At 51.3% G+C, this 24305-nt stretch overlaps 2 protein-coding genes across 7 annotated transcripts; one reads left to right on the forward strand and one right to left on the reverse strand.

Moving 5' to 3' along the window:
* Positions 178-9674, forward strand: LOC110401380 (acetyl-coenzyme A synthetase 2-like, mitochondrial). 2 transcript variants are annotated; one of them, XM_021402436.1, is made up of 14 exons: positions 179-677; positions 2084-2180; positions 3071-3270; positions 3576-3751; positions 4260-4412; positions 5311-5458; positions 5656-5793; positions 5931-6023; positions 6455-6567; positions 7079-7205; positions 7841-7968; positions 8694-8757; positions 9019-9140; positions 9229-9674. In XM_021402436.1, the coding sequence occupies exons 1-14, from the start codon at positions 365-367 to the stop codon at positions 9403-9405; spliced, it is 2049 nt and encodes a 682-aa protein (XP_021258111.1). In that variant the 5' UTR covers positions 179-364; the 3' UTR covers positions 9406-9674. The 2 variants fall into 2 exon arrangements, with proteins under 2 accessions (XP_021258112.1, XP_021258111.1); XM_021402437.1 differs by lacking the exons at positions 2084-2180; positions 3071-3270 and having other exon boundaries at positions 178-677.
* ABCD4 (ATP binding cassette subfamily D member 4) lies at positions 9868-23530 on the reverse strand. 5 transcript variants are annotated; one of them, XR_002440363.1, is made up of 20 exons: positions 23337-23529; positions 23127-23251; positions 22897-23024; positions 22575-22714; positions 19922-20038; positions 19441-19566; positions 18836-18886; positions 16360-16454; positions 15544-15665; positions 14549-14640; positions 14293-14379; positions 13815-14023; positions 13441-13532; positions 13269-13305; positions 12385-12434; positions 12053-12105; positions 11614-11690; positions 10646-10761; positions 10293-10491; positions 9868-10207 (listed from the first exon to the last, which is right to left on the reverse strand). XR_002440363.1 is itself a non-coding variant. In XM_021402441.1 (19 exons), the coding sequence occupies exons 1-19, from the start codon at positions 23414-23416 to the stop codon at positions 10399-10401; spliced, it is 1890 nt and encodes a 629-aa protein (XP_021258116.1). In that variant the 5' UTR covers positions 23417-23530; the 3' UTR covers positions 9868-10398. The 5 variants fall into 5 exon arrangements, 4 of the variants coding, with proteins under 4 accessions (XP_021258116.1, XP_021258113.1, XP_021258115.1 ...); XM_021402441.1 differs by having other exon boundaries at positions 9868-10491; positions 23337-23530; XM_021402438.1 differs by having other exon boundaries at positions 9868-10491; positions 13815-14020.

A 24305-nucleotide genomic window follows, 5' to 3' on the forward strand; every position in this document is an offset into this window, starting at 1 on the left:
CTGCAGGAGATAAACTCTGGGGAGCAGCTGGGGCAGCCTGGCCCAGCACCTGGCTCCACGGGCAGCCCAAGCACTCGCGGCAGCTGGCTGCCAGCCAGGGAAGGCCAGCAGGACTCAGATTAGCCTGAAGGTTATTTTCAGTCAAATAGTTTTAAAGCCCACCCCTTTCTCTCCCTTAAAAGGGATTGGGCTTCTTTTCCTGTGCTGCTTCAACAGTGAGGAGGTGCTGGGGACAAGGGGTGCCCTGGGCTCCCAGGATGGGGGTTCTGCCTGGGCGCCAGCTCCCATAGGGGGTGCATCTTACCAGGCTCTGAGTATCTATCTCCTCAGGAAGAGGTTGAAGCCCAGCTGCTGCGCTGTGACTATGGCCTGGCTGCTGACTAGAGCTTGCTGCCCCAGAGCTCTTCCTTGGGCTTCCAGATGCCTTTGCGGGTTGGTGAGTGCCCAGTCCTGGAGCCAGAGCCCTCTCACTGCCTACATGCCAGAAGCTGCCTCCTTCCCTGGAGCACAGGATCACCAGGGCTTGTACAAGACATCGGTGGAGCAGGGGAACGCCTTCTGGGGAGCACTGGCAAGGAGCCGGCTCACCTGGATCACCCCATTCCACTCTGTCCAGGACTGTGACCTGCGCCAGGGCCGGGTTGCCTGGTTCCTGGGGGGACAGCTCAATGTGACAGGTGAGGGGGCAGCAAGCCCCACGGGGACCTGGTGCCTCTCAGATCGGCTGAGGGTGAACTGGGGAGGGAGGGTGCTTCCTGCCCTACCCAGGAGATTGGGGTGGCAGGGGGAAGGCAGCCACCTGCCTGCAGGTTGTCTTATGGGAGGGGACTCTCTGCCTGCTCTGTGTACTGGGGGGGTCATTTTGATTTTTATCCCCTGGGAGCCCAGTGATAGCACCAAGTTGTGCCAGGAGAGGTGTGGGTTGGATATCAGGAAGAATTTCTTCACAGAGAGAATGGCTAGGCATTGGATTGGGCTGTCCAGGGAAGTCAGAGGACTACCATCCCTGGAGATATTTTAAGAGACGTGTGGATGTGGCGTTTAGGCACATGGTTTAGTGGTGAACTTGGTAGTGTCAGGCTGATGGCTGCAAGTGATGATCTTAAGGGTCTTTTCCAACCTAAGTGATTCTGTGGTTGTGTCTGCAGATACCTTCCTATGAAGTGCTATGGCTCCAGAAGCAAAAAGGGCTAGAGTGAGGGAAAACTCACTCAAATGGGACCTCAGTTGTCCCATTCAATGGGACCTCAAGAGGTCTCATTGGCCCTCATAGTCATGGGATGCTTTTCCCTACTGCAAAAGGGTGCTACCAGAGGAGAAGAAGGGGCTGGTGACACCATGTTCCTGCTTGAAGCGCTGTTGGTTCAAAGCATATAACAAACCTCTCCAAAACTAGGTCTTATGGGGTCTATTTGGGCAGGGGAGCAGGAGATCTTCCTGTTCCCACTCCCAGGCTGGTTGGTTTGCTTCTCTTCCTCCTGCAAAGCTACTAGTGTTCAGAAGAAAAAGTTATTTTTAAATGCAGATGGATTGTTGCATCATCCCATGACCTCAGTAGCAGGTAATTTATGAAAGGAAAATATGGAATGTAACAAGGTTTCCGATGAATATCCTATAGCCAGAGGAGCAAGAAACATTTCCTAGAAGAACTGCAGCCAAAGGCCTCAGCCTCCCTGGGAGGCTGGAGCTAAGCACAAATGACTCTGCTTTGTCTTGCACTCTGCATCCTTCCTGCACAGATTTTCTCCTCATCCTACATTTGTTATTTAGGAGCATGGCTGCTAGAAAAAAAAATAGCCACGTTTCACTGTGGAGGCAGTAGCAAGGGCAGAATGGTAGTCAAGTTAATGTTTACCAGGCCTTCTGAGGCCCACAGCCGGCACTAGGGATGTGACCTCCAAGGGATTTAAGGCAGATCTTGCACCGGGCTGTGTTAGGTTGCGGTTAAGAGGAATGTTGGTAGTGGAGATTAATATGCATTGGGACATTGAGGAGTGCAACAGGCTTGAGTGCCTGTGACCTGCAGAGGCTGTACGATTGGGAGCAGGAAGTTCTGGCAGTGATACTGGGTCATCTCTTCCAGTGAACTGCCTGGACCGACATGTCCATGTAGCCCCAGACAAAGTGGCCTTAATCTGGGAGAAGGATGAACCAGGAGAGGAGGTGCGGGTCACATACAGGTCAGTGCTTACCTCTGCGCATACTTGAGACATGCACACACTGCAAGGGTCTGGGTCGCTGATGTGTGTCCTGCAAGAGGACACAGCATCCCTTCCCATAATTGGATCACCAGTGTGGGGGCTGCTGGCCTGCCTGTGCTACTCTGAGGCATCAGCCTATCTCCTGGTCATCCCTGTGTGGTCTCTGCCAGGGTTTCTGGTGGCTGAGAAGTGAGTACTCTGCAAGGGAGGCTAGGCTGGTAGGGCCTGCCAACCACCCTTCATGGAGAGATATTCCACGAAATGAGTCACTGACAGCCAAGCTCTTGTTTCAGGCAGAGACATTGTTTTGCTCATAGTTTCCTACAGCTGTTGTTCTCACTGGTAGGCAGAGCTCTGGAGGATTTGACCTTCCCAGCTGTAACCAAGCACAGGGCCCTTTTTTATTTGCTGGGGGAAGATAGCCGACTGCTCTTGCAAGCCCCTGGCCTTGCAGGGTAGAGTGCATCACTCCTATTGTTGTAGGGGCTGATGAGAAATGTGTGGGTTGCCATTGGAAAAATCAGTAGAGGCATCATGGACTGGCTGAGCCATAAGGATTGCTTGTGGCCATTACTGGACCCAGGACTGGCTTCTACTGCTGTGTGTGGCAATGCTGGGCTCTGCACAGGCCCGTCTGGTTAATTACTTTGCTATGAACAACAGCCTGTGTCTAGTGATGGTCTCATCCTCCCTTCCCACTGCCATTTTACAGCTCTCCTGAGGACTTCCAGCACAGGGTGCTGAGAGATGAAGTGCAGACCTGTGGCTTTGGAGCCCTGGGAGATTGCCCCCTTGGCAATTGCCCTTGTCTGTGCACACAGGGCAGATTTGCAAGAAGGTCCCTAACTATGCATTGCTTCTTTGGGCAGGGAGCTGCTGGAGCTGACATGCCGCCTGAGCAACACCCTGAAACGGCAGGGGGTGAAACGAGGTGACAGGGTGACCATCTACATGCCCCCGTGCCCACTGGCAGTGGCCAGCATGCTGGCCTGTGCCCGGATAGGGGCTGTGCACGCCGTGGTGTTTGCTGGGTTCAGTGCAGAGTCCCTAGCAGACAGGATCCGAGATGGTAAGAGCCAATGGGGAACAGAGACACGTCCAGCATTGTCCTCTGGGGACAGCACCGAGCTTGTTGGTTTGGCAGCTGGGGGCTCAGGGGCATGAGCCTGGCCAAGGTGCAGACTTGCTACAGATCTGTGCTGACTGGGGGTGTCCTGTTGTGCTGCATGACCATAGAGCAGGCAGCAGCACTCCAGGAAATGGCAGGGGGCTGAGTGTCTTTCAGCCCACGGGAAGGGTGTTTGGCACAGACAGACTGGTGTGTGCCATGTGGAAGCGGCACAGGTACTTACATGGCTCTTTTGCCTTCTGCAGCCCAGTCGGAGACGGTGATCACAGTGAACCAGGGGCTGAGAGGTGGCAAGGTTGTGGAGCTGAAGAAAACAGTGGACCAGGCTGTGAAGCAGTGCCCAGGAGTGAAACGTGTCCTTGTGTCCATAAGGACGGACAGCCAGCTTCCCATGACAGCCCTGGATGTCCTGCTGGAGGAGGTGAGGGTCTGCACAGGGCTTCTGCTGCTCCCCTGGGTATTGCTCATGTGCTGGGATCAGGGGTAGGATGGGAAGAGTGGGTTCTTGAAGGAAAGAAGGATCACTGTCCTGCACATGAGCCCAGGACTTTCCCAGGAGAAGTAACTGGTAGCTTCCTGCAGCATCTGTACTGTTGGGCAGGCAATGCACAGACTTTGCTCATCAGTTCTGAAAGCAATTTGTTCTCGAAAGGCTTTCTGGAAGGCTCTTGTGCTGGGCAGAAAAGTGCCTGTGTAAAAATAGCTGCCCCTTACTCAGCAGGTCTGCTCTGATGGAGGAAGCATCTGCCAGCTCTGCGAGGCGAGGGAGTTCAGGCTCAGGAGGAAGGGGAGAGGAGGTGCAGAGGAAGGGAAAGATGGAGTGGTGGGAATAGGTGGTGTGGGTGGCAGAGGAAGGCTTGGGGGCCTGTGAAACAGCACAGGGGAGCCTGTAAGACCCTGAGTGGGGACTGCTGTGCTGTCTTTTGCAGGAGATGATGAAGGAGGATGCATACTGTGAGCCTGTTGCCATGGACAGTGAAGATATGTTGTTCCTTCTCTACACATCTGGCAGTACAGGCAAGCCCAAGGGCCTGGTTCATTCCCAGGCTGGCTACCTCCTGTTTGCTGCTCTCACGCACAAGGTAACGAATCCCATGCGCACAGTGCTCATGGGCTAGCTATTCATAGACAGTGCAGGGAATAGACGTACCACCTTCTTGCTCGATGAGCTCATCTTTATCCAGAGCAAAGCCGCAGGGAGCTGCCGCAGGACAGCAGCCTGGCACATCTGCATACAGGTAGAGAGGAACAGCAACATGTTCTCCTGCACAGGGACTCCCAGATACATACTCCTCTGAGCTGCTATCTTAGTTTTCCTCTTTCTTTTTACTGCCTCAACCTAGATCATTGGGTGTGTTGCCCAGCCTTTCTGCTGTCCTGGGATGGAAAAACAGGGAGCAAGCAGCATGTGCCCATGTTAGCACTCAGGAATGCTGGAAACCATGACATAGGATTGGCATGAATTACTGCTCAGTTGGACGGGGCAGACTGTTGCTACTGATTTTTTTTTTATTTTTTTTTTTTAGTTAAAGACAGGGCAGGGAAGTTTCCATTACAAGCCCTCTGGAGTGCCTGAGGCCCTGGAGAACCCAGCTTCCAGCTGTCCCACAGAAGGAGCTGGCAGCCTGTGTTTCTGGTGCTGAGCAAACAAAATGAAGGATGATGTGTTGCTGCCAGTCTGATGGCTTTCAGTTCTGCCCTCCATTGGGCTGGTCTCATTTCCTACTGCTCCATCTTGCAGCCAAGGGTTCTCTCCTTCCTGTGAGCGCCTCCTTCCTGTGATTCCTCCTCCTGAGGAGGGACCATCCTCACCCAGAAAGTTCTCCAGTTCTGCTGTTGCAGAATGCTTTACTCAGCCTTGCCTAACACGTTGGGGTGGTGGGAAGGCAGAAGGACACTAACACTAGAGCTTGTGCCCCTTGGCCGGGGGAGGTCCTGCCTCCATGCTGCACCCCTCACTGCCTCTCCTTCATGTTGCAGTATGTGTTTGACTACCAGGACAGGGATGTCTTTGGCTGTATGGCAGACATTGGCTGGATCACGGGGCACAGTTATGTGGTCTATGGCCCCCTCTGCAATGGTGGCACCACGGTCCTTTTTGAGAGCACTCCTGTCCATCCCAACCCTGGTGAGTGAGAAGTGTTGTGGGGATGTAGCGCAGTCACCTTGCAAGATCTGTAGCAGGCAAGTGGGCCGGTGGCCCTGGTGCCAGCTCAAGGGAGTTAGTTTGGCTGAGAGTCAGAGAACTCTTGTTCTCACCTTCTCTCCCTCAGTCTGAGGCTGGGGGGCATGTGCAAGTGCTTAGTGGCTCTGTTCGTGTTCCAGGACGCTACTGGGAAACAGTGGAGAGGTTAAAAATTAATCAGTTTTATGGGGCACCTACTGCCATCCGCCTGCTCCTGAGATATGGTGATGAATGGGTGAAGAAATATGACCGCTCCTCTCTCAAAGTTCTTGGCTCAGGTGACTGCTGGTGGCATGGGCTGGACTGGCAGGAGGTGGAGAGACCACAAAGTTTTTGGGTGGCTCTGTGAGCTGCTCCTAGGAAGCCGTGATTTGGACCTTACCCAGGCTCTGTCCCGTTTTCTGACCCCTTGCAGTGGGTGAACCCATCAACAAGGAGGCATGGGAGTGGTACTTTCGTGTGGTGGGTGAGACACGGTGCCCTGTTGTGGACACGTGGTGGCAAACAGGTGAGACACGTATCGGCTCTGGCTCCAGGTATGGCCAGTTTCACTTCTGCCACGTTCTAGGATTGATCTGCTGCTTTGTTGGCTAAATGGGAACGATGGTTACTGGCATGCTTGTATGAGCAACCCCTTGAAACAAGGGGTCATGGACACCAAAACATAATCGAGATTTAAACATGATAGAAATTAAAGCAAACCCAGAGAAACATGGGGGAGTTGACCGTAGGGATCTGACCTCTGCTGAACTAAATGTGCTGAGCGCCTTCCTCAGCTCTCTGGCAAAACCTGACCCAGCCTGTAGCTCGCAGGGTACACTGAGATCCAGGGCAAAGGCTGATGTTCGACCAGTACTATCTGGCTTTCCTCTTTCTCTGGCTTTGATAAGCATTACAGTTTTTTTGGATTTTTTTTTTTGTTTGCTTTTTTTGCTTCAGAAACAGGAGGTATCTGTATCTCACCCCGTCCTTCTAACCCTGGAGATGAAATCCTTCCAGGCATGGCCATGAGACCTTTTTTTGGCATCAGCCCCTCTGTCCTGGACGATAAGGTACACTTATAGCCTTCAGCCCAGCTGCCGGTTCAGCTCATTTTCTTGTGCTCGCCTATAGCCTGTACTTCTTGAAAAGACAGGAGATGTGTAAGCACATCATTCCTCTCACCTCTGCTAAATGGCAACCTTCCTTACTGAAAAGGGGTTAATGGCAAAGCTGGTGGCAACCTCTTCCAAGCAGCATGGAAGTGGAGTTGTTTCCTAGATCTCTGTATTCTGACAAGGTGGGCTCTGCTGAGGCTTCCTGGCCCAAAAACCTGCTGGGGTAGCTGTGCAGGGACAGACAATTCCCCTGGTGGGGCTCTGCAGCCCAGCACAGTGGGCAGCTGGTTTGGTATGGCTGCTGGAAGAGGCTGGGCTTGTCCCCTGGAGCTGGGGGCACAGCACTCTTCTCGCTGTCTTCCCTGGCATTTTCCCTGTGGGGTTATTACCACAGTGGTGGAAATAAGCAATGGTTCAACAGCCCAATTTCCCTCACTGTGGTTACTAAAATGTAACTATTTTATAGGGAAATGTCCTTTTGGAAAATAACATCTCTGGAGCCCTTTGCATCTCACAAGCCTGGCCAGGTATGGCACGAACCATTTACAAAGACCATCAGAGGTTTGTGGAAACCTACCTGGCTCCTTATCCAGGTAAGAGAAACACACAGCAAGTCCTTGAGGAGGTGCTTGGTGGAGTGTACTTCAGTCCGACTAATGGCTTTCTGTATGGGGCAGGACTAGGGATAGCTGGTTTTGCTGCTTTGCTGTTCCACAGACTTTAAGCATCGACCCATGACAGAGCTCAGCATCACCATGGGAATGGGTCTTACCCCCCTGCTATTTGATCACAATTTTTTTAGGACTGTATTTTTCCTTCTGCCCCCTAAATCCTCACTAGTATGTCTTGGTGCTTTTCTCCTGCAAATCCTGCCAGCTGCTGACCCTCACCCAGAGGCACTGAGCAGGCCCAGGCAAAGGAGATAAGCAGCAGGACTGCAAACACCTGCACAGCATCAAGGTGTTTCTGGCTTGCAGGGATGAGGAAAGTTGATCTTCAGCCAACATACTGCAGAATTAGGGCAAGAGCCTGATGATGGAGCAGGTACTGAGATAGGCAGAAGGCTGTCAGTGAAGGTCCCTACCTTCCCCCTGAGCACTTGTAAGAAAGGAGCAGAGACCACAAGACCTGGTTCTGACAAAGAAGTTGTCAAGGTGGGAATGCTACTGGTTCACAGCTCACATGCTTGCTATAACAAGTGACCACAGCACTATTCTGGCCCCTGCAGGGTTCTTCTTCACTGGGGATGGCGTGTATCGCACCAGCGAGGGCTATTACCAGCTTACGGGACGGCTGGATGACATCATTAACATCAGTGGGCACCGGCTGGGCACGGCAGAGGTGGAGGATGTTGTGGTAAGAGGAGATAAAGCTGTCCTGGGGGTGGTGGAGCTGCAGTGGTGATGCTCAGGGAAGCCTCTGAAACACCAAGCCAGAACTGTGGTGCTGCGGGAGCCACAGGGAGCAGTGCTGGACCACTACTGCCTGCAGGGAACAGTCCCTTCCCTCCACTTCCCTGTTCTCCTCTTGACTTAGACTCTTCCTTCTGTAAGGCCACAGGCCTGGCAATGCTGACACCACCTTAGCAAGGGTTAGTTAGGCCTTTTCTTCCCACAGGGATGCCCCCGAGTATGTATGCTACAGCTGCATGAAGCCCAGCACTAAGCTCTCCTCTCTGCCAGATCCATTTAATTGGTCTTGTGTTCGGTGTAAGGCACTGAGCTCTGCTGGTCCCATGCTTCATCTTCCTTCTCTCTGCAGCAGAGGCTGATAAGTCTCATGCTGTGAGGGGATGAATCCCAAAGTAGCAGCCGAGCACATTTCCTGAAGCAACTACAGATCAGTAAAAGCTGCGGGACCTGGTAGAGCAGCCTGGAGGCACACAAGCAGGGCACTGAAGGTGCAAGCCTAAAGCAGCTGGAGTGGGGGGAGATAAGTTTGCAGAGACCTACTGAAGCAAGGAGATGGGGCAAAGGTCATCAGGGGCCTTTCCCTGTTTCCATGTCACTGCTGACTGCAGTGCGGAGGGATCAGGGCAATTCCTGGGCAGCAGCTATGAACCCAGCCCTGTTCTGTTTCAGAACCACCACGCGGCAGTGGCAGAGTCTGCTGTGATTGGCTACCCACATGAGATCAAGGGAGAAGGTAAGATGCATGCTTTCCTGCCCCTGAAGTGCCATACCAAGCCCCACAGCACAGCATATTACTGGGGATCCCAGCAGTTATCAGAACCTTCATGCAAGGCCGGTTTGGCTTTGCGTAAGGAAATAGCACCATAGCCAAAAGCATCTACAGCTCACGCTACAGAACACCTCAGGGCAGGCAGCACAGAGGTACCTCTCCCATGCAGCCTTGTGGGACCACACTGCACATGGTAGTCTGTAATGGTGGTGGTCCTTCTGCCAGGAGCCTACGTGTTTGTTGTGCTGAAGAAGGACAGCAGGTACATGGAGGAGACTCTCGTTGCTGAGCTACGGGAGCTGATCTCAAAGAAGATCGCAAAGTATGCGGTTCCAGAGTACATTCAGGTAACACCTCCAGGCTGACCAGGTACCCACCCCTGCAGCCTGGCCAACCCCTTTCTCTCAGCCATCAGCTCTACTCTTCCCTGCCCAGGTCACACACCGACTACCCAAGACGCGCTCCGGGAAGATTATGCGGCGGGTGCTAAGGAAGATTGTTGAGAACAAAGCCAGTGAGCTTGGGGACCTAACCACCCTAGATGACCATGATGCCGTGCAGCAGATCATAGAGGGACACGAGCGCCTTGTGGAGGGGCAGAAGAGCTGCTAGTGTGGCTCTTCCAGCAGCCACCTCCTACTCCTTCACTACAGAACCAGGGTCAGGTCCAGAAATGTCACTGAGCAACTATTGCCCAGTAAGTGCTCAGACTATGCCGCCAGCATGGTCTGAGAGACCCTCAAGAGCTCTGTCTCCATGCGCACAAAGGAGGCAGGTGGAGAGAACAGGCAGAACAGTAAGGTGGGAGCTCTGTTTGCTCCCTGTGAACAAAGGACCAAAATCCTTCCTTGGAGTTCCTTGTGCCTTGCGGTAATTTTGGAGAAAGCAACTGACCAGCCATGGGTAGGTGTATTATTCCTATCCCCGCTTGGCTCTTCATCACTTGTCTAGTCCAAGAGCACTGAAAATACATAAACAACTCCTCCAAAGCAAACAGTAAAAGGAAAAAGGCAGAAACCTGTTTAACACATACTGGTTCTTCTCCAGAAACACCTTTGGATAGCTGACCCCAGATTTTAATACAAAAATGTTTATTTGAACTGTAACTCTGTGTCTTAAGGAGATGACAGCCACGTCCTTTTCCATGCCAGTCTTTTTCTCCCATTACAATGCATCCCTTACCTGCTGAGGCTCAGAAGCCAATTCTGTAGCACAAGAGGCAGAGGTCCCAGCAAGGCGCAGACAGAAGAACATCAGGTTGCATCCTAGCATTACCCTGCTGCATCCTTGATGAGTTGAAGTTCCTCTGCCCATTGTTTCTCAAAACCCCGTGAGGCAGTGTCATCTTTTTATTTTTTTGGCAACCTAGCAGCTCAGCCCCTTCTCTTGTCAGGGGTGGAGAGGAACAAGGGGTCTGGGAAAAGGATAGGATGGACTGGCATAAGTTCAGACTTAGCCCTGTGTCCATCAGCAAATTCCATAACTGGTCTTGCACCAACCAAATGAATCCCTTGCTGATAGTTCTGCAGCTCCATGTCTGCTATCCAGAGCTCTCCAAAATGTGTGTAGGTTCTGCAGCTGGCCCAATTAAGACATGTTTTTTTGTCATTCTTCCCAGGATGGAATCTGCTTCATCTTCTCACATCGAGTGAGTTCCCATTTTCCCCCTCCATGAAGTTTCAAAATCCAGCTATGGAACTGCAATTCAATACCATAACAACTGTGAGTTGCCTCTGTGGGGGCATGTCCTCCCCTAATGGGGCTCTCCAGCCTTTTGCTTCCCTCTGCTCACTACAGCTGCCCTGATTTCCCCACCTTGTCACAAGACATGGAGTACTGCTTGCTATCTCACCTTCTCCAGGCTGGCCCTGTGTCCCACGCTGACCAGAGTCATGCCCAGCTGAAGGCACACACGGTACAGGTCATGTTCCACCTCTTCTGTCAGGGCACTGGTGGCTTCATCTAGCACTGAGAGACAAGTTGTAAGCCCCACACATCCCTCCCCTCCCAGCTTGTCATCATCTTCTAGGCAACAGAGCAGCAACTGCTGAGAACATTTCCCATACTAAGTGCAGCTCACTAAGAGCATCTGCAGAGGGCAAGTGAGGAGAATCTTAATGACCTCAACTTCGACACAGCTAGTGTGAGCCATATGGGAAGGCTGCCCTTCCCCATAAGCTGTCAAGTCCACCCAAACAACAACATTCACCTCATTCATCTTCCTTAAAATCTTCCCACCACTGTGCTGTCCTCACCATTGTGATAGCCAAGGCGTCACCTTCCCAAGACAGATGCACACCAGAGCACCTGGCCAAGAGCCCGCATGCAGCAGCCATGATGGCCTGGGGCAGCTCCCTGTCAGTTAAGGGTAAATACTACAGAACAGAACAAATGAATTCTACTTGTTTTATGTAATCTTCTATGGCTTTTAGTTTGCAATCCACAAGTCCCTTCCTCCCAGGCAGCACAGAGCAGTGCTGTAGGCTTCATGAGAAGAGTGGGTTTTAAATGTGTCTCCTTGCTGCTATCATGGCTCCTGTTCACACACATCTTCCCTGGCCCATGACAATGCCCCCGACAGCCTCCCAACAGGCCCCCAGCAGCTACTGGCCCTCTAAACATGTAAAGGAATTAGATCCATCTGCGAATATGAGCTTCTTTACTCCCTGCCACACAGATAAAGAAACATTTTCACCTCTGAATCCTGTGTGCTATGCTACCTAAAATCACCACTAAGGCCAAGCACATTCATGAGCTGCCCCGGTGCCAGCTTCTGTTTATGCCACAGGCCCTGCCTCTCTTCTGCAGTTGCTCACTCACCTGCGTATCTTGGCTGAAGGTAGAAGAGCCGTGCAAACGAGAGCCTCTGCATCTCCCCTGGGGACAGGGCGTCATACCTGCAGCAGGGCCGAGATTCAAAAATCTTCCTTAACAAAAACATCGTTTGTGAACAAGCTTACGGTTGCTGACTTTGGAGACCCCAGCAAACAACTGGCCCTGTGTGTACCCTGTGCTCCCCCTCCACATTGGCACTGGCTCTGCACCACTGGGCACAGTCACTTTCCTGCAGAGCAGCATGATGGTGATGTGGAAATTGACGCTTGGGGCATAATTACTTCAGCCCTGCATACTGCATACCTCCCACAAAACACACATGGACACAGAAGATGCTCCTAAGACCAGCAGTAATATGCAACTGCTTAGAAGCTCCCCAGCCAGAAGGATCATATAAATTCACACAAACAGTGAATAACCTTACCAGTTCCAGTCCACCTGCTCATCCAGTCCTCCAGCCCTTGCCAGCAAATCAGTCTGCAGAGAGCACAGCAGACTTGTGAACACGGCCTCAACCATGTCAGCCCACAGGGGACACAGCCTTAAGAATAACCATCTCCCTCCTGCTACCCTTTCTTCTCCCACTTGAACTCAAGCTGCTTCTCTGCCTGTTCCCACAGATGGTCCTGTCCCAGCTACAGACCATTCCCTGCCTGTGTCCAGAACATGGTCATGCTGTGCTGCCAAAATACCTCATCCCTTCTTCCCTCTCTGGTAGCACCAGTCAAGAAGGCAGCAATGCCACCAGGGACTCACCAGCCCTGCCAGCTCCAGGAATTGCACAATTCTCTCATCATCTGCAGATCCTAGGAGAGAAAGTGTGTAAGTACAGGAAACATCTGTGGAGACCATTGCTGCAAGGAGGAATTGGTCAGAGTGGAGGGAAGGCTTAGAGAAGCTCCTGAGGTCCAGTGTAGCTGACTCAACCACTTAACTGTATCAGATCCTGAGCTTTGGCACACAGAGGGCTCCCAAAGACTGACCCACCTTAAGCCATGTCTGTGAGCAGCATACCAGGATATGGCCGGGCTCCACAGATACACCTGAGGCTTGGCTCAGTCCATGATCACAGATAGATAGACCCAGAATACAAGGATCCAGGCTTCACTCTGACAGAAACTTAAACTGAGACATCTGCAAGATGTTAGCAGATCTTAAAATCAGATTTTTGATTTGGCTTGGGAAGCAGGCAGGGGAGAGAAAGGATCCACGTGGTCTGACCTTGACAGCATGTAAGCATGTAAAAGAGGAACACTGAAAGCCAGAGATGCATGGAAAATGAGATAAAGGCAAATCTGGCTTCCCAAAAGCAGGTTGTACCAGACAGATAAGATGTATTCCAGCAGCAAGTTTAGAAATCAGCAGGGTGCCTCAACACATTTCATGTATCACAGTACAGCATGCAGAGCACTGCCAGCCTGTCCTCACTGTATAAAGAGACTGTGTTCTCCTCAAAACGGAAGGAATGCAAAGCCAATCCAAAGCTATAGTAAAGTTAATCTTCCAGGGAAAAGCAGAGTGCAACAAAACTGAAACAGAGCATTCCTGATGGCATACTGTAGAGGAGAAGCTGCATTAGGTACAGAATATAGAGCTGAAACAACAGGGATAAATAATTGCTCTGATGAATTTCCATGTACCTGAAACTGGATAGATCTCCTTCAGAGGATAGATCACCTGTTTTAACAAATAAAAGGAGGCCGTGTCAGAGGGAGCTGGACACGGTCCATCAGGGACAAAATGGTGGTGGCACAAACTCAAGAGGCAGCAGGGCTGGGGCCAGCTGTCCCATGGAGCTGTCCCAGGGCTCACCTGCTCACGCAAGCTACCATCAGTGAAGAACGGCCGCTGTGGTAGGAACACCACTCCGCGGGGGCCAAAGCAGGTCAGCATCCGGACGTTCCCTGCACAGAGACACACTCATGCCAAGCCTGCGCCACCTGCTTGCAACTACCTATCACTCCTATGGATTAACAAACAAATCACAGAAAAGGTGGATTTCCAAGACAGAACAAAGCAATGAGAGCCAGAGCAGAGTCTATGATTCAGAGGAGCAGCTCAAATGCATCAGTGACACATTCACTACAAGTGGCACTGGCCTCACAGCTTCCCACTGCCACCTTCAAAACTCAGCTAGGACACACTTAATTGATGAAGAGAAGACTATGGCAACTTGCAGTCTTTACCCTGTGCGCTCTCCCAGAGCCCCCCAAGGACCCTCAGGAGAGATGTCTTCCCTGTGCCAGTGTTCCCCATGATCATCATGCTGTCTCCTTGCGAGATCCTGAGGCTCAGGTCCTTGATGAGCAGCTTGCCAGAGGATGGCACTGAGAGCGTCACTCGCTCCAGAAGGAAAGCTGTGTCCCTTGGCTCTGGGTCCTCCCCAGAATCACTGCTGGACCACCACAAAGACAAAGAGATCTGGGGGTAAGTGACAGTGCTGAGGCTGGTAAAGACCAGGAACCTTCCCTTACACCTTAGACATCCTGTGCCTCTGCGATATTAGCCTTGCCCACACATCCCAGGTTACAGTGAGTACCGCGCTGCTAGGTCCAACCAACTGCATGCAACAGGCAGTGACTCCAAGAGCCACCTCCACCCAGTGACAGCCCCACACGCTGGCATGCAAACTGCAAGCCAACATGCTGCTGAGGGTAGACTCACCTGTCCGAGTCCCAGGCTTTGGCTTCTGAGTAGCTTTCATTTTCTGCTCTGCCAAGGCTCAGTAAGGTCTCTTGCAGTTCACCAATCCTAGACAAATAAGAGGTTCCATGAATGCCAGGGGCAATTCCAGAACTCCTCACTGCCAACCTTGTCCATACTCACTCACAAGCGTTTCTTACGTATTTAGCAAAGACTTGGGCAGAGTCATGTCTCACACTCACCTCTCCAGCAGAGACCTGCCCACACAGAAGCTCACCTGTGTGTGTAGCCGGCTACATCAGTCACAGTGCTGGAGAGATCTATAAGCTGGCTGAAGCAGCCGATGAGGTAGATGGAAACAAAAGCATTCTGAGAAAAAATCATACACCAAAGCAGGGATCAGCTCTGACATGGGAAGCTTACCCCCCTCTTCCATGGTTGCAAGAAGGTAGCCAAGGAGACCAGATATCCAGCTGGGTCAGCAGTCCCAGAAGGATGAAGGGGAGTGAAGTCACCCAGAACAGTGGGAGTGATGGAGAAAATGGCCAGATTCAGATGGAACAGGGCTTCCCTGCTCTGTACGGCAGTTCTGGCTGGGGGACACATCTCCTGCCACCCAGGGATGGTGTCTGCAAAGTGTGTGCAAGCTCACTCCATCTGAGTCACAGACCCAAGCCATCAGCCGTGCCCTAGAACCCTACATGGCTCAGAGCTGGGTGTTTCAGCCCACAGTGCTCATTTAGCTATTTTTACTTCTGTATTCTCCATCACAAGCCAGTTTTGAGTACCTAGAAACAAGTCAGGCTGGGAAGGCCTGGTGGGTGAACACAAGCAAGCTCAGACTCAAAACTGACCAACTGACCATGGGCTGCAGCCATGGGCATAACCCAGATCGGCAGCATTTTATGGGCCCAGCACCGAAAACCAAAGCATTCTGATCTCCCTTTTTACATACAGAAGTATAAGTTGGGAAATGCTTTCACGCTCAGTTTAATCACACACAAGCTCCTATTTCCATGTCACCATGAGCAGGGTCAGTCTACCCTCAAGGTCATTCACTGCAGGTTAGTCAGCCCCAGTGCCACCAGCCCAACACAAAACTTCCACCCTCAGTGCCTGCTCACCCTCCACAACAGGGTTTAGCCACATGAACTTAGACTTAAGTCAGCGTTGGCTCACCTCTGGCATTGGGGATCCTCATACAGTCAGTAAGCACAATCCACAGAGCACACTTCACCCCCTGCCCAGTGTGGAATATGGTCTGTAGCTCACCTTGCTGACCAGGGCACTGAGTTCTGTCGGACTCAGGTCACCGTAGACCCCAGAAAAGATAGGAATGGCAATGATCACGTAACTCAGGATGCTGCCCAGGTAGTCAAAGGTGTTGATTCCAACTGGGCAGAAGCACATGGAGAGTAGACAGTGAGTTGGAGTGGGAACCTCTCTCCCCACCAGGCCCCAGTGCAACCCAAAAGCCCACTCAAGAGGAAGACCCAGATCCTGTCTCAGCCTTTCAAGGTGCACCTGGGCATGAAAATCCATCTCACAGGACAGCACAAGCATTGGGATGAAAATCCATTTGACAAAAAAAGAGCATCTTGGGATAGGCCCCAGAGCGGAGAAACATCACTCAGACACAGCTTGGGAACCACCATGGTGCAAAAGCCACTTTTTCTGCTTGTTTTTGCTCTTTAGAGGACTGGCTGGCTCTGGAGAAACAGGAAAGAGGGCAAAAAGGAAGTTCTGTGCTGAGATGGATGGCCATGACGTCTACTTTGGAGCACACAAGTAGAAAGATTTAAGCTGCCAAAGTACCACAGAAACACCTGCACTCAGGGCTCTTCCTCTCTCATGCTGCTCAGAAGCTCACCATGCAGATGAGATGAGGAAGAGCTGTCTTGACACCAAACCTGGAGCCAGTGACAATGAGAGAAGTGAGATTTTTAGGAGGCAATTATACTTAAGGGACAAGCTTTATAGGAAAGAAATCCTACAGCTTCCAAACACATTTACAGAGTCTTCTCCTTCCCTAGAGTCTAGGAGCTACCATAAGCACCAGTACACCACCCAAAGGCCCCCCCCACTCACTGTAGAGCCACAGCTCCTTGCCTATCAGCTCCCTCTGGGTCTGCAGCAGGCTCTGCAGCCTGCGGTCAGTGCGCATGTGTTCCACTCGCCCGGCCCTGTAAAATAAGATTACAACATCACTCCCAGACTTCTGAGAGCACCACAATAGGGTAAAAGCGTGGGCTTTAGAACTGAGGCCTGAGGACGGCCTGCCACTACAGTCTCCAAGCTCTTTGTTGAGATGGTACTGAACACCAATAACCTCCTTCCTGAAGATGTCGTCACCAACTCTGACTGAAAGGAGCAGCCCTGCAAGTCTCTTCCAGAGCACGTGGATATTTCTGTGCCATATAGGGAGGTGAAACAGGGCCTTATACCTTCAGCAAGATGTATGAGCCTTGAGCAAGGCACATCCAAGGTTACATACGCTTTGAGCAAAGCCTGGTTGGAAGAGAGGGATGGTGCTGCTACACATCTGGAGCCAGAAAGGAGAGGCCAGAGGCAAATCCAGGAGCTGACAGCAAGCCAACAGCGTGACCCCAGCCTCAAAGCCCTCCCTTTCCCAGGAGCTTCCCAAAAGCATCAGTGGGTCCTCCACAACCTGAGCTAGTGGTGAAGTTCCCATGGCCTTGCTGCCTGCACTGCCAGCAGCCCTGCACTCCCTGAGCAGGCAGCAAGGAGGCACAGCGTGGCTCTAACTCACTGCCTTAGCCAAGTGCGGAGACTCCTTCTTCTCATTCACAGGGGTTGGGCTGCCCTCAGGTGGCAAAATGCAGATAGAGCTCTGTGTTTCACTCCAGTTGAAACGAACGTTCAGCAAGGCCACAGGGCACTAGGGACCACAACTTTTGTCTCAAGTGCACAACCAGTGTTTGGTAGCTATTATTTCTTTGCAGATATGGAGAGGTGGTTGTATTTGTTTCATTTTTTCTTCCCATTCACTTTCAAAGTAAGTTTGCCAAAAGTCAAGAAACGAAAAAAAAATAAAACAGTGACAACGATCAGTTTTTGTTTTTCCTTTATCAAAGCAATCAGTAGTTCGGCAGGTACAAGAGGACAAGATTTAACAGCTTCTATAGACTAGGGAAGCTTGGCAATCAAACGAGCCACTCACCACACACCCTCCTTTTGCAGGATTCTAAGAACATAACCTTAACTAAAAATTTCCCTCGTTTTTAGTTAAGATTAATACCATGAAAATGTCTGGTTTAGTGCAATTCAATTAAACTCTAGTTACCCAATAAATGGATTTTTTCTACCTATGAAGTAAGACACACAGTTTTCTAGTTTGATGATTCATTTTCCATTTAGAAATAGAATGAAAAACAAAATTGTGAGGAAAAGTACTGCAGCTTAAGTAAGGGATGTAACTAGAGGTTCTTCTTGATTAAGAAAAATTAGCGTCGACCAATAACAGCCAACCTGCCCACAAAAAAAAAATTCACATTGCCAGTGCAAAACAAGATTGATATTAATTATTCAAATCAAGGTTTCATGCCTACCAATGCTAATTTTTACAAAATCAATGATTTCTTTTTCTACAAAATCAATGATTTTGAATCAAAGCACCTTGGAGATCACTGGAACAGCTGAAACAACCGTTACAGCTCAGTCACTACAGCATGAACAAGCAAATGAATATCAGTCAGGAAAGTCCACAGATAGGGCAGTCTCTGCTTTCTTAAATTCCTGGAAGAAGTGTGATTGCACAACAGCAGGACAAAGGCAGACACATGACAAGAGTTGAGCAATTACCTCCTTCCACTGACCTGGTACCCCAACAGATGCTACAGCAAAATTGTGGCCCTTTTGCTGGGCTCTAGCCATGTCTGTGAAACACCCTAAAGGCTCCAAGCAGCAACTCAACACACTGCAGGGCATCCCAATGTGTGAAGGTGCTGGTGGGATGCCAACTGCATACACAGCTCTGGGAACTGTGGTTCTGGTTTACAGCCAGATATAAATGGCATCGAGCAAATTCAGAGAACGGCAGTACTGTGTTGGGAGGGTTAGGGCACAGGCTGACCCAGAAGAGCAAGCAGAGATAACGAAGCAAGGCAAAAACCTAGCACACCCACAGAAGACATGCAGGTTAGCAGCAGCAGGATGGGGCCAGAAGCAATCTGAAAAAAGTCCCCCAAGGGAACCTCCTGATACGATGCAATGAGACCTCAAAAAATCTTCCAGGTTGTAAGGACCATGGCCATACATCAGGAATGGCCTCTAAGCCAGCACCAAATCTGTATTGGGCCTTTGGGGATGTTAGACAGTAGGCTGTGAGCAACCAGACATCTCCAGCTGCTGTGAAACATTTCTGCAGACTGCACAGAATGCAAAGAAAAACACTGTGTTGGGGAGCAAACAATCTGTAATCCTGCACGTGCAACAGGATGGAGGGGACAGAAAGCTCAGGCTGTAACAACAGAACCTGGACAGCTCTGGGGTACAAGCGCACACTGAAGATGCCCCAAGTTGGCAGGATCTCTTTTCTACTTACCTATAGAAAGCAGCTGGCTCTGCATTGACACGAATCTGCATGTGCTTGAACCTGAACAATTCATAAAACATCATCAGGATCGTGCATAGGTGTCCACCGAATTACATAGACAACTGCCTTGCTAGATGTACTCATCTTGCACCTGTCAGAGTAATGGCCTGAAGCATCCCTCAACAAAAATATTCAGCAGGCTCAAAAAGGCACTTTTTCACTCAAAAAAGCCTTAGCGCAAGGTGACATCATTCTGGGACAGCTCAGTGGCACATTTGTTTGGTATTCTGCTCACTGTGCCTGTCTTAGCCCTGAGGCAACCCTTTCCCCTCGGGCAGTTTTTTTCAGCACATCCACAGCATTAGCAGAGGCAACAGACAAGCAGTAGCAGCCAGGAGACTGCACCAAGGACACTGACATGACACAGAGCACCAAAAAGGGTGGCTAATTTTGCGGCAGCCCTGAGCAGGTAGGTGTCTCTGAGCTGGGGAGCAGCGGACAACATGTCATGGACAAGAGACGTAGCTGCAAGCATAGCACTTAACAGGGACTACATTGCAGCTCTCATAGGAGCTGCCAAAAGGCAGTGAAAATGGTACTCTGCTGTGACTCACCTGAAATCCCCCTCCAGCTTTTCCTGCTGCACAAGTTTAGACACAATTGGGCTCATCAATACCTTGTTAACAATTGTCCCAATGATGAAATATCCAAAGATGCTCACGGGGCCTAGCCAGCCTGTGCTACAGAGGAGAAGAAAGAGAGGTCAGATAACACACCAAGCAAAAGGAAACTCTAGCACCCTAGCAGTCAGAGCCCTACGTTGTCACCTCTCTTGGCCTTCACAGTGGTTTGGGGGCCAGTACTGGACACCCCAGCATCCTCAAGGCAGAAGTCCTTTTGGAGTGCAGAGACCCTTCACCCACACGTAAGAGCACCCCCAGCGCTGCAGCAGCAGTTATAACATAGAATCATAGAATCACCAAGGTTGGAAAAGATCTCCAAGATCATCCAGTCCAACTGTCCAATCACGTGTACCAAGCTCCAAAAAAGAGCATAGAAAAGGGGTGAAGAAGCAATGCCAGGATGGGTCCTTACCTGTGAAAGCACTGGTATGTGTAGTATGCCAGTGTGAAGGGAGAAATGACAAGCTTGCTGGCCATGGAGCTGAGCTGCCTGCAGAACCTCTCCACATCTTGGCTGATCCGCTGGTCCCTGCCCAACACAAAGAGGTACCATTAAAGCCCCAGAGTTAAAACCAGTCAGTGCAGGACACATTAACTCCCTAACAGGGTAAAAGCCAGGCTGTTTCACTACCTGAACTTAGGATAGGGGGAATGAAAACAACTTTGCATGGGAGGGACCTGCAGCCCAACTCCAACTGCCCCACAAGGAGACTACCTCCATGGCTCAATATGGCCCAAGGGCTTTCCTGCCACCCAGGAAGAACAGCTCCTATTGTTACCTTCACCTCAATCCTTCTATTAACTCCTCGTTCCACCTTCTGCAACACTGTCCACTCTGTGCTTATGGTCTCTGCATCCTTGTTCACTACTCCCTGGTCCCTCACCTGCACTACCAAAAACACCGGCTCTTCCCCAAACCTTCTGTTCTGGTGCTGCATATCAAATACCAGAGCTAGTGGAGCTGGTTAGAGCACAGCACAGGCCTTCAAAAGCTATTAGGGATTTGTTAAGTCCTCCACCAAAGCCACCCATAAGTCAGTAGCTGGTCTCTTTGCTACAAAGAATGAAGTGCTTTCACCCACTCCCACCCCACAAGAGCAGGCAGAAGCACACCAAGCCTCCTCACCCTGCTGGCAGCAGACATGTTGGTGACAGACCCCCAGGTCCCATCTGCCACACTACTGAGCAAAAGATGAGCTTGGGGTAATTTGAAAGGATTTTAGCATATTTACTTCCTCAGTGCCTGTTGTGTTCAAAGAACATGGGTAAGGGCTTCAGCCGCTGATGCTCTAAGTACAGGCAGAAAGGTGATGACTGTGAATGCTGTAGCCCAGAACAAAGAGCAGGGCTGGAATCCTGCTTAGCCATTAGTGCAGATATAGCCACAAGGATACTCATCTCTAATAGCTTTTGCTGACCTAGAACAGCAATTGATTCAGTTTTGGGGCAGCTCCCATCCTGACTGACATTAAAGTCATAATTTTTCCCTTTTTTAGACTGTAATTGTTACCATTATGCTACAATTTAACTCCTGCAATAGACTCATGGAAAGATATTACTTTTTACGAGCTATTAAGCAACATGCAATGATGACACATAAACATCAACCCAAATGCCCTGCTAGGCACCACAAGCGTTTGTATGCCACTCAAAGCTCACATTTCATTTCTTCTGGATGGGAAAAAAAGAATGACAGAATGTATCTAACACTTAATCTGGTCTGTGCTGCATAATAGAAAGTATCGCTTTATTTGACGGCTGGACTAGTTGATCTTGTAGGTCCTTTCCAACCTTGTGATTCTATGATTGTCTAGTTCATTCTCTAACTACCTAGTGCATGGAAAAAATTCTCATCAGAACTGCAAGATAAAGAGTATTTTTGTAGTGGCATCAAAAAAGACACTAAACAGTAAGAATGGATGTTTGAGTAGAAGCAAGGTGTTAAGGAAAAATACTCTGTGGCAATCCCACACTTTTAATCTGCTAAGGTCAGGAGAGCTGGCTCTATCTCTGTGGAGCAGATAGACTCAGTTATCTCATGCATTTCACTGCACAATGTGAACACACACCTTAGTTAAAAATAAACCTGGGCAGTATAGTCATGTGATGAGGGGCCTCTGTCCTCTCCTTCCCCCAACCAAAGGAAATGAGGGATGTGCAGGACCTTCCAACCATAGTCAACGTGCTACACTGCCTGGGAAGCATCATACATCTTGGTGACAAGAAAAAACAACACCTCTCTCTCACGTGATGTCTCATGCAGGCTCTTTAAGCCTTCAAATCGCATAACTGTGACATCAGCATCCTGTGCACGAGGACAGGCTGAACAGCCACAGTCAGCATGCTGTTGCATGGAAGGAAGATGTCTGACCTTGCCTGCACAGCCTGAGTTAAAGAGCAGCTCTGCAGTAAACAGGATGGTGCAAAAAGCAAAACTTCTTACTTACTGCAGCTGTGCCAGAGGCTGCTGCAGAGGGACTAAAAGAGGATCTAAGTGCAGGCTGGATAAACCACGAGGAACTGAATATTCCTCCTTCTCTCACATTTCAATTCAGCCCTGACATTTCCTTCCTAGGAAGAGGGAAGAGGAAATACAGCACTCACTGATCAAAACAAAGCCTCCTCTGGATGCGACTCAAAAGCACTAATAACCGTATTCAGCTGGAGACTCTGGTGGTTGAAGTTCAAACTGAATGACAGAGGCCGCCTCGAATGCACTGGTTGCGTGAGGCAGTGTTCTCTGCCTTCAGCCAGGCCCCGTGCAACTTCACACCAAGTGCCACAGGCTGATTTTGCAGTGTGATTTATAGCAGCACTAGAACCCTGTTCTGATGGTCCTCCATTTTCCTTGCAACAGAAACCTCCTGCGTGCAAAACCATCAAGATCAGCAGCGATGGGAGACTCTATCACCTCTCACCTGGGGCAGATCAGAGTGTCTGTGACTAGACAGAAAAGGTTCCTATGGCTTAAACCCCTACCCAGAGATACAGAGAGGTCAGGAAAAGGTGAAGAACAGTTCAGGAGAAGCCAAGCAAGCGGCTGAAAGAAGCTGCAGGCAGCCTACGGGTTATCGATGTCCTCATGCAGAACGTGCAGGCTGTAGTAGACTTGGCCCTGGAAGTAGCACTTGTGGAGGTATTCAGTGAGAGACTTCCTCCAGCTCACGTACAGCAGGTTGCAGATAAACTGGTCGAAGCTTTTTAGCTGGAACGAGGGCAAGGAGACAGATGGGATGAGCCAGCAGTACAAACATTTCCCAAAACAAAATAAGAATTAGCAGTTTGTAGCAGTGATCATGTAGCTACACAAGCCAGGGCAGGCCTAGACCCTTCATCAAGGATCACTGCAGGAGCAATAGGAGCGAGCGAGCCCCCAGCCTGTCTTACCGTGGAGTTCACTACAATCAGGGTCAGCGCGATGGCAGTCAGCGCTCTGAATCCAGAGAAGTCCTTGTTCCCCAGCACCTCGTAGTACTGGCTGGGGATGACACCGACTTGATAGATAACCAGCTGCTCTGCAGGACAGAGGGACGCGTGGAAGGGAAGGGTGCGCTGCAGTGGGAAGGCAGACGGAGAACCAAGTGCACCAAGCCCCCAGATCCCCGCTCCAGGCTTACCCAGCACGGCCACGCCGAGCAGCGTCAGGAACATCAGCACGTTTGGGGAAGGCCATTTGGGAAACAGCACGGCTTGGATCCTCAGGAAGCGCCGCACGAACAGCATGTCGAGCCGGGGCCGGGGCCTGGCACGGGGCAGAGAAGCGACAGGGCCGGCCGTGAGCTCGGAGCCCCGCGGCACCCCGGGGCACCCGCCCCGCTCTGTCTCACCGGCCGCCGGCCCCGGCACCCCGAGCCCGGGCGCCGTCTCCCTCCATGACCGCTCGGCCCGCCTCCGGGCGCCGCGTCATGTGTGTGCACGGTGGGTATTCTCGGCCTCCTGAATATTCACGACCTCCCCGCGCGGCGCACAAGCCCGCTGCCGAGCTCCTCCGGCCGTGCCCGCACCACAGAGCAGCGCAGCGAGCGCCGTCCCACCGCCGTGGCGGCCGGGAGCGCCCCCTGGCGAGGCAGAATGGCCGGGCTCCCCTCGGGGCTGCCTGTCGGGCTCCCCGCCTCGGGCGGCTCTCAGCCCCCGCTCCCTCGCCCCTCTGCCAGGTGCTTCCAACACGGTGCTGAAGTTCGCAGCACCTCAACCCGTAGCCGAGGGTGCAGTCCTTAAGCAGAGACATCCCTCCCGCCCTCACCTTCCCCTGGCCTCCCTCACCGCTGGAGCTCTCGGTGCTGTCTGCCCTGCCTCGGAAGTGGTCTCACACTGGCTGATTTTTATGCCATACGGGCTGCTTTTCCGACAGTCATTGCTCCAGGGTGATGGCTGCCCACAGCAATCCTCTCTCGGTGCAATATGGAGGCTGGGTCCTCTGCCACTTGACGGCGGGGCTCGCTTCTCCCCATCCTCCCCTGCCCACAACATGACTTCCCTGCACCAAGGCATGTGGGGGTCCCAACTCAGAAATGCGACGGCCGTGATGGGCTGTCTCGGGCTCTTCCTCCTCTCCCTCTCCGCACTTTGCCCATTCCTATTGGCTGCAGGGTTTCCTGGGACCCTCCTGAGGCAGCCAAGATCAAGCACAAAGGAGCAGAGCATCCTGCAGCACTCCACCCCCACGCTCCAACAGCATTTACATCTTTTACAGCACTGCTTCTGCCTCCCACCTTTCCTGCAGAACCAGCGTGGTTTTCCATCAGCTGCTCTCCCCATGATGTTGTCCTTCCATATCCATCCGTGCCCTGGGACTT

The sequence above is a fragment of the Numida meleagris genome, chromosome 6 (assembly GCF_002078875.1).
Source record: "Numida meleagris isolate 19003 breed g44 Domestic line chromosome 6, NumMel1.0, whole genome shotgun sequence".
In the NCBI taxonomy this organism is placed as follows: Eukaryota; Metazoa; Chordata; class Aves; order Galliformes; family Numididae; genus Numida; species Numida meleagris.